At 36.2% G+C, this 10,453-nt stretch overlaps 1 protein-coding gene across 2 annotated transcripts; it reads left to right on the top strand.

Moving 5' to 3' along the window:
* The first annotated feature begins 2,282 nt into the window (after positions 1–2,282).
* Positions 2,283–7,540, top strand: LOC114249523 (uncharacterized). 2 transcript variants are annotated; one of them, XM_028183129.2, is made up of 6 exons: positions 2,283–2,525; positions 3,270–3,423; positions 4,392–4,512; positions 4,970–5,104; positions 5,332–5,545; positions 7,184–7,540. In XM_028183129.2, exons 1-6 carry the CDS (start codon positions 2,366–2,368, stop codon positions 7,333–7,335), a joined length of 936 nt encoding a protein of 311 aa, XP_028038930.2. In that variant the 5' UTR covers positions 2,283–2,365; the 3' UTR covers positions 7,336–7,540. The 2 variants fall into 2 exon arrangements, with proteins under 2 accessions (XP_028038930.2, XP_089584798.1); XM_089728672.1 differs by lacking the exon at positions 2,283–2,525 and having other exon boundaries at positions 3,067–3,423.
* The last annotated feature ends 2,913 nt before the right edge of the window (positions 7,541–10,453 follow it).

Below are 10,453 nucleotides of genomic sequence, written 5' to 3'. Positions count from 1 at the left end.
AAACTCATTTCTGGCGTTCTATATAATAGTTTTCCGGTCATCACTTAACCGATAAATTTCTCAATTACTTAGTATACGATTCAGCTTATCAATTTCCCGGTTTCGGTAATGGTTTGATGGAATATAAGCTATCTAGCAGTGTTTGAGCCGTATGCGCTGATTTATCAGGATCTAAGTCCTAAGCCTCTTAAATATCATGCCAAGTTCTATAACAAAGAATGATGCTTTTTTTCCCTACGAAATCGCCGATAACCTAAGCGCCTATTCCAGCTACTCACGGACTGGTAGGTGAGCTCACGGACTCAACCTGAGAGAGCTTGCTAACACTGGCCCTAGCAAGGGCAGTGCTTCGCTGAAACTACCCCCGGATCGCAATCGCGACCCACTGCGAAGATCCAGCGAGAAACTTTGTGGCTTGTGTCTATGGGCTAGTTCACACGCAGAGCTCTTCGTCGTAATCGACGAAAACGATGACTGGTGCTTGAAGAGCCTAAAAGCACCGAGAATGGATCCAGGGTATTAGACAAGAAACGTTTTGGGCGACGGCGGTTTTGCGCAACGTCGTATTTGGCCCTCGAAACCCAGGGTATGGAGTATGGCCAAAGATTTTAATCAACGGATGGAGTTATCGCACCTAAATCTGGACGAGATACCAGCAGTGGTGTCGAGGAGCGACCTCTTTTGGTTTGATAGAGCTATCCTGTCCGTTAGGTTTATGTCGATGCGCCACTTTCGGAGCCACTGACCTAAATTAGTGCCCGCTGTCTGGATTAGTGGCCGCTATCTTTACTGCGGAAGAACGACATATTCTTATTTATTTCTTAGGTAGCCGTTTCATTTGTGAAGAGGGCTCACTGAGTGGGCCGCGCCTGGGTTATATTACACAAACTGAAAAGCAGCGGGGAGAGAGCGGAACCTTGGGGAGCTAGTGAGAGAGAGTAGATTCCCTCTACTCGTTATCGAAACGAACGGTTCGACAAGAAGTCTCGTATGATGAGCACGAGACTGTCTGGCACTCCCGTGTTGTACAGTTTGTAGATTAAGCCATGGTGACAGACTTTGTCTAACGCCTTCACGATATTGAAGAAGAGGGCTTCTGCAGGGATGGGCTTACGTCTACGAGTATTACTAAAATGATGATATTTTTAGCAAGGCTCGGCAGCGGCCTAAGCGTCAAAGCTGAAGATTGGCCGTTTTCTGTATTTAACCTTTTCGCCATAAGAATGAAACGCACAAAAGCGATCCATCCAAAACCTTTTTTGTGTTAACATAATGTTTTATATTGAATATTCACTTGCAGGGCTATGAAATAGTAAAAAAATAATATTGTAAATTCAGCGCAAAATTACATCGTGTGTTTTGACACGAACATTTCTTACCGCCATATGCTATAAGGCCTCTTTTACATGACACTCTTTAAACGCGATAATAATTTAGAATACGTAAAATATTTTATCCAGCTACGGTGGTAGGACATATTTTATGTCAGCACGTGTAGATCTAAACACCTCGCCTAGTTCAGCCGCTAAAAAGTTATACTTTTCAGTTTGAAGGGTGGGACAACTATCTAACAATACAGTTCAGACTTCGAGCTCTTATGCTAAAGCGGGTGATCATATTTACATTCTGATGATGGGATCCAGTTACTATTACATAATAGGTTACCTGTATGTATGGGTGTACACACTGTACACTCGTATATGAAAAAAAACCATAGAAAGTGCGTGTATTGTAATTGTAAACCATCCAAAACGTCTAAAGGTTGTCGCTAAAGTCATCAGTCATCTATCTATACAAAAAAATTAAATTGGAGTCTGTTTGTAATAATAAAATAACCACTTTTTACTAAATGCGTAAGTATGTAGACACAGTACATATACCAAAATAACATTATTTTTTTCATTTTGTCTGTCTTTCTGTTTGTTCCGGCTAATCTCTGGAACGGCTGGACCGATTTTGAAGGGACTTTCACTGATAGGTAGCTCATATTAAGGAGCTATATTTCAAATATAAGGAGTAACTTAGGCTTTTTTTAGACTAGCTTCGCCTCGCCGCGTCACCCGCGGTACGACAATAACCGCGGGTAGCATCGCGGGAGTCAGCTAGTTAGAAATAAATTTGAACGCTGTTACATTAATAAATGTAATAACACAATGCACACTGTAATAACAAAGGCTTTAAAAAAATTAAAAATACGATATGTTTGCCATGCAAATGACTATTATATGGAATCAACAACACAAGCATACAATTTACGACTGTACGTACATAGGCACGCTAGTGCAGATCTGATCGCGCAACTTACCGTTTGTCTTCTTGGCCTAATAACTATATATTTTTTTTAAATTTTTATCTAACGTACCTAATGAGTTCGGCGCTTCAACAAAAGCTTTTGCAAATTCCCGAAGATTCCATGGAGCATATACAGAAACGATACGGTTACGATGAAAGAAAAATGAATGAGGCCGTCGATATTCTGGAGGAATGGCTGAAGAAACAGAATCATTTCATGAAAAAAGATTTTCGTGAGTAGATAATCTATATACGTGAAACAAAAACTTTGTATCCTTTTTTACGAAATTTGCGCGGACGAAGGAGTATGAAATTTTCCACACTTATAGAGAATATAGAGAAGAAGTGCACAATGCTAATATTTTTTTTAAATAATGCGTAAAAGATACATTAAATCAATAAAGAAAACATTACACACACTACCATGTATTTGACACACTCACATATACTCTTTGTTTATTGTCAAACTGTTGTTATTGCTTAAAGTCTGTAGTCAAATTGAGAATAGGTTAGAATTGTTTATCTTTAATATTACGAGTATTTGTCTATAGTGTAGTCTTGGTGAAATCTGTAACAATAGGACTATAATAATGTAGAAACTTATAATTTCAATTAATTGTAGTCGAATTTCGACTACTGCGGGACCACTAGTCAATACTAATATCCACTACAGTGTCTACTATAGTCTACAGTGGTTTTTACGGATGTTCCGTTATAACTATTGAACCATGCATCCGATTGACTTGAAACTTAGTATCCATGTAGAAAATACATGTACTTAATGGACTCCCTAATAATAATGACAAAAATAATAATGTTAATTTTAAATGCCCAGCGAAGCGGGCGAGTACGGCTAGTAACTTACAAACTTATTATCTTTGACAAACGAAAAACAATAACTGAAAGATCAACTCGGTTTCAAAATAAAATTCATATGCAGAAACCGACCTTGATGATTCGACATCTGTTATTTACAGCAAGGAAATATTTAGAAATGAGCATATTAGGAAGCAAGTGCTCTATCGAAAGGACTAAATCTAAGTTAGAAAAATTGTTTACTCTCCGTAGTGTTCTACCGAAGTTTTATGATTTCGAGGACATTAGGAAGGATTTTGAAAATCTGTTCTTCTGGTGAGTTCTCCTTTATAGTATTTTATGGAATCCGACGATGATCTAAATCAGGTAAGATTTTGAAGCCTTATATGTAATGAAAGAAGCTTTAAAGCTCTGAAAGGAGAGAAACAGAAAGAACGTGCAGCTTATATTAAAGAAACAAATATTCATTTTAACAGTCAGTCACTATATTTGGAAGTCGTCGTGGCCTAAGGGATAAGACGTCCGGTGCATTCGTGTTGAGCGATGCACCGGTGTTCGAATCCCTTCTAATGAATTATGTACTCAACAAATTTTCACGATTGGCTTCCACGGTGAAGGAATAACATCGTGTAATAAAATTGAAACCCGCAAAATTATAATCTGCGTAATTACTGGTTACTAGGTACCACCGCCCTGCCTATTTCTGCCGTGAAGCAGTAATGCGTTTCGGTTTGAAGGGTGGAGCAGCCGTTGTAACTATACTGAGATCTGAGAACTTATATCTCAAGGTGGGTGGCGCATTTACGTTGTAGGTGTCCATGGGCTCTAGTAACCACTTAACACCAGGTGGGCTGTGAGCTCGTCCACCAATCTAAGTAATAAAAAAAATAATGTTTTTATTGCTTTTGCAGGCAGACAAACCTAAAAGACTACACCGGTAGACCTCTAAGCCACAAGTCTTGCTATTGCTATAATATTCCTTTAACTCCTGTAGTGTCAAAATTCCATCATTAATCACTTTCTCGTTTACTTAATCTACACTAACGTTGAATCTTCTCGTCGAACCCGTCGCTTGCGGCGATGGGCTCGGCGAGTAAATTAACTCACAGACACAGTCCACTGAGTTTCTCGCCGTATTTTCTCAGGGTTCGCGTTTCTGATCCGGTGGTAGATCCTGCGAAGCACTGCTCTTGCTAGGGTTAGTGTTAGCAGCGTCGTCTGGATTTTCATTAACCACAAAATTCTTTTTACTTTTTAATATGTGACACACTTTTCTCTTGCAGCTCAACGTTAATTGTATTGCCCAAATTAATAGGTTATCATAGAATACTTTTCTTGAAATCGATCGGGAACGAATTCTTTGATAAAATTCCGTATTTAGATTATTACAAATTGATTATTGCGGTAAGTTTTATTTCCAATTCTGAATAAGGTAATAATAATAATAAGGACAGAATTATCCAAAGTAACCGACAAAAACGCCAAAAGTTGAATTTCCTTCCACACATTCAAGTTAAACTTTTCAAGAATATACTTAGAGCATGTAATTGAAATTTGGAAACAATAACGGCATGCTTAGTTATTTTTTTTTTTTGAAGGAGGCCTTTTGGCCTTTTTGGAGGTGGTTTTAGCCAGGTTAATATCGTTTAAAATTCCCAAGCATTCCAGTATTAACCGCAGATGCGTTCACAATTCCGAAGCGAGTGAACGATATTTCTTCGTGTGGGTGCATGGCAATGAATCACATGAAAGCTTTTTAGTACACCAAAAATGATCTATATGACTTCATTAGCATCTAAGACTCTCACAGTCTTTAAAATATATACATTTTTGAACATCTCAACATTATTTTCCTTTTCAGTACATGGATTATCTCAAGATGTATGATTGTGCGGATGGATACATAATAATTGTCGATTACAGAGACATAAGCATTATGAATTTGTTAGCTCGACTCAACCCAGTAGAATTAAAGGAGTTTACCACAATAATTTTGGTAAGTCAGGTCTTTTTATGGGACAATGTAATGTTCGGTTTTTTTGTATGTATGGTATGTAGTTGAAGGTTCGTCACATGACTTGTAGCCGTATGGGGTATGTAGGGTATAAGATAATATATTTTTTTACCATCAAAACATTATATCCTAATTTGGATCGGAAAAGAAAACAATTAGCAAAGTGAATCTGAACGATATGATGCGTCAGAGTAAACAATATTTTACAGGAAGGTTACGGACTAAGAATAAAAGGGATTCATATATTGACTCCTTCGAAAACCATCGATGCTTTCTTAAAAATAGTAAAACCGTTATTCAGTCCTAAAGTGGCATCCAGATTCCAAGTGCATGAAACATTGGAATCACTGCACCAGGTGATATCTCAGCGAATACTGCCCAAAGAACTGGGAGGGATGGATCGATCACTAAAAGAAATACAAGGTAGTATGAATGCATCTTTGGAATTTACATGCAATGCATCTTTCTATTGGAGTATTTTTTTATTTAGTTATTATTAACATAGAAACACAATCATAATTTGCATCTGTGCTTGAACTAGGTGATAAAAACTGTATCTCAAGCAGCAGTGCTCCTTGTACAAAGAATACAACAGCTTTACTTCAGATACACAAAAATAGAAAGTTAATAGACAAGAATTAAACTGATATTCATGGATTGCATAAAAGTGACAATATGTGAGCTTAAAAATATAACAATTAACTAATTAGTATATTAATTCATTAATATTGAAATGAATGTATTAAAATACATTTACAATTACAAACATGTTTTATTATTAATGATTTGTGTGAGTAATTTATGTAAATCATTAATAATAAAACAATTGACTATTTTTGTCTGTCATGTCACATTTGCATCAATTCTAATTTACATAATACAAAATTCTAGTAGACAGACTAACAAAAAAATAGACTTTAATGTAGCCGAAGACAATAGCTACATAAGAACCAGAAGCACTGGTCGCACCTTGATAAAATCTAACTGGGACCACATGAGGAGCACAGAAAAGAATCAAAAAATCAACTGTAAAAATTAATACAGTCGAATTGATAACTTCCTCCTTTTTTTGAAATCGGTTAACAAAACACGGTACGATTAGTCCTAGATAAAGCCTTATTTTAATGTGCTCTAAAGTAGAGAACGATGCATCATATAACAAGCCCAACTCTTATAACAAGGGCAACAACTGTCCTGCGGGATATTCCAATCTACAATATCCACCTATTGACATTAAAGTTTGAAAAAATGTGACACTCTGTGATCAATATTTCTGGCAATCTTAGCAAAGCCAATTAAGATAATCTATCTGTCAATTAAGATACGCATAAGTACGTCAGGTGTTAGTAAATACATAGCATATGAACCCTCAATGTAACGTAAAGCAGCAAGCTGAAGCGTCCGCCTTTCCTAGACACTGTGACCCCACAAGTCACAATTTTTTGATACATTACGTACAAAGAACAAATCATGAAAACATTTTTTTTTCTGCTATTACCGTATTAGGTACCACCAATTTCTCTTTTAATTCGTGATTGTAGCGATAACTATCGTAGAATAGTAGAGGTCCCGCAAAAACGACATTCAAAATTTTTTAAAACAACATTCGGACTGTCAGCTTATGGATCAAAATCCCTCGCTCGATAGAAGATCCAAAATCCCCTTGCATTAAAAGCTTTTTTAAATAAAGCAGTGTTAAAATTAGATAACATAATGTGGACACGGTCACTTCTCTGTCTCTGATGACCAATTTCATAGCTTTATATGCGCACGCCAACGCCTTATTAAACTAGGACCGGTATTCGAGCTGTCGTCTAAAATGAACTTATCCAAGGAAAACGTATTCCACCGTAGCCAAATCTTTTGGCTTTAATAGCCGCCAGTAAATTGAATGTAACAATAATGTAACTTCCATGACTTCGTTTACAATTGATTGCGATGCGACAACAAAGACTCACACGAAGCCTAGAAGTATGACGGTACACAGTCCAACAGACTTATAGTTGGACTAATTTAAATTTTTGGGCGTTTCATTTAATTATTTATTCACATGTATTTCAGAAGACTGGATCGATCTGTTGAGTTCGAAGGAAAGCTCAGAATACTTTTGTGAAATGAAAAAAGCTCAAGTCAACGAGGCGTATAGGGTGAGGGAAATGAAAAATGAAGACATGGGATTGCCAGGCACTTTCAGAACTTTGAGCGTCGATTAAAATATAAAGTACATATGTATATTTCGTGGAAGAATGAAAGGATTTTACAGGAAGGAGATCAAAAATAAAATGTAAAAAAAATATATTTCAGTATCGTTAGCATTGTTGGAATTTATGCTATTCACATTTTTTTAATTATGAATGTTATTAAAATCCAACTGAGAGACTGTAAGAACAATTTCGAAATAAATTTATTAAAAATCGATTTTTTTTTACTTAATTGGTAAATTAATAAATTGATGTGAAAATGAGTAGGTACAACATAAATTAGTAACAAAATCTTGTTATTACACTTGAATTTTCGACCTCACATCTGAAGGTGGGTGGCGGCATTTTGGTGCGTTGATGGCGACGTTGTGACATTTATTGAAATAGGTAACTTTCCATGTGAGAGGACAGCCAACAAGCTGATCAACCTCTCCTCCTTGTGTCATAAATCCTCAATGCCAAAAATCGTGTCTTCTGTGGGATTTCAGAATCTTCCGGCGGACTATATCGCACCACAGAGACCTGTCCTCGGCAGCGTGGACCGCCTTTTTTTTTTTTATTGCCTTTATAGGCAGACGGGCATACGGCCCACCTGATGGTGAGTGGTTACCGTCGCCCATGGACTTCAGCAATGCCAGGGGCAGAGCCAAGCCGCTGCCTACCGCTTAATACTCTCCACAAGCCTCGTTTGAAGAAGGACATGTCATAGCGCTCGGGAAACACCGCGGAGGGGAGCTCATTCCATAGCCGGATGGTATGTGGCAAAAAAGATCACATACGGTGGTGGTAGGACTTCTTGTGAGTCCGCACGGGTAGGTACTACCACCCCGCCTATTTCTGCCGTGAAGTAGTAACGCGTTTTTTACAATAAAATCTTTTTTTTCTTACACTATTTTTAATTCAAATTCATTTTCTGTTTTTTAGTTGGATTTTCTATTTTTTAGTTAGATTTTCTATAAAAGCGTATTTTGTTAGTTTTTTTAAACTATTATTTATTTTTCATTTTTTAGTCGAATTTCAATTTTTGAAATTTTTTTTAAAAAGTGTATTAATAAATTCTAAATTACAATCACAGTGTCCCTAAATAAGTTATACTTCAAAAATAAATCTTCATAGGGTTTTCTCTGTAATGTGTTAAACAAACAAAACAATCGGTTAAAATACTTATTAACATAGCGGTCATTGAAACAAGCTAAATTAAAATTTATATTTTAATGGTCATTTGTAAAAACCGCGTAATTGAATTTGCACTAATAACCAACCAAACAATTCAACACTCGACATTGAATTAGAATAACAAGGACCTCTAAATAAATACATAGTAACGTCTGAATGTTTGTTTTTCCAGAAATCTGAGTAATTTGCATGTCAAAATGTAACAGTACTGCAGTTAATTGATTCAGTATACTGTATTCTTCGTAATCACAATTTTACAAACTTATCGAGCGGCCTTGACTTACAGAGCTCCGACCATTTTTCATTAAAAAACATTACACACACTACCATGTATTTAACACTACACATATCGACTCAATCAACAAACATGTTACTTATGATGACGCTTGCAGCTGAAAGTAAGTATTGTACTTTTTGACGAAGCATGTTGCTGACAACTCTGTTCCTATCATCTTACGAAGCGTGTTGCGGATAATAACATGTACTTTTAGGTTATTAATTTAAAAAAAAAATTTTGAGGAACTTATTGCGGACATCTAGTTTGTAAATAGACATGTCAATCAACAAACTCTTTGTTTATTGTCAAACTTTTGGTAGTCTATGGTCATATTGACATTAAATTAATATTGTATGTCTTTTTTTTTTGTTAAGAGATTTTATGACCTGGTAACTAAGACCTTTAAGTCATGTCTTATTTTACTTTATTTTCTTAATTTTATGAAATATGATAATATGGAGTGAAATGAAATGAAGATGATTAATTTGAGACATTAATCAACTGGGATGAAATTTAATGAAATGAGATGATATGGGATGAAATATAATCGCAGTAAAATGGTGGTCATTTACTGAGATTTTTTCAGTGGACTTTTTGGAGGAACCCGAGAAGTTACGTCCAGCAGCTTTGTTTCATTTTCCCACATTTGTGCACTTTCACAGATATTAAACAGTTAATAAACCACCATTATTACACATTTAAACCTGAAGAAACACTAAATAGACAAAATAAAACAAATCACACAACTTCACTCCTCGCGTTCCCGCCAAAAAGTCTCTTGTATGTCTTTAATATTATTTGTCTACAGTGTAGTCGTAGTGAAATCTGTTATTACAGAATTATAATATACTCTTTGAATATATAGTCTATGTATATATAGTCTATGACCACTAGTTATAATAATTTTACATTGTTGGATAAGTCAATGACTGACCATAAAACATATGACTTCAATGTCTAAGACTTTAAAAGAATGACGTGACTTAACAAGTACAATTATCTTGAAGAATTGACTACGATCCTTACACGATCGAAACGTGCTTATAATAAAGCACCAATTTATGTAATTAACTAGTCCAAATTCACTAGTCAGTGGTGGTGATCATCTGGTACTATGGGGTTATCGGAGCACATAAAACACTATAAGGCGAATACTTCCACCAGGCTCTCAAGTACCGATCGCTGCTCTCGTCGAATGCGACGAAGAGTTGAAACTTAACCCAAATACCCAACTCATTGAGTTTCTCGGAGGATCTTCTCAGTGGGTCACGTTTCCGATACTATGATATGTTCAGTAAAGCACTGCTCTTGCTTGGGCAGATATTAGCAAAGTCTCCCAGGCTGACCCCTGTGAGCTCGCCTATCTGCTAGGCAAAGCCGGAATAGCCCTTGAGGCAACTGGCGAGGCTAAACGTACTACAGTGCAACCTTAATATAAAGAACCTCAATTTAACAATATCCTCGATTTAACAAATTCTTCTTTATCCCCTTGAATTGTCCATAGTAATCATTGTAAAATATACCTTTACATTGCGAAATTTTTTTGCGAGCAACCTCTTTTAAATCAATTTTCAACTATCCAAAAGAAGTCTGAATACATACCTCTAATTAACGAATTTTGTCAACCCAAAACTTTTACATAACGTTCCCACCAATATGACCCTTAATCCCATACGT

This window comes from Bombyx mandarina, chromosome 07, assembly GCF_030267445.1.
Source record: "Bombyx mandarina strain Sakado chromosome 07, ASM3026744v2".
Lineage (NCBI taxonomy): Eukaryota > Metazoa > Arthropoda > Insecta > Lepidoptera > Bombycidae > Bombyx > Bombyx mandarina.
This window is presented reverse-complemented; position numbering and strand designations above follow the sequence as displayed.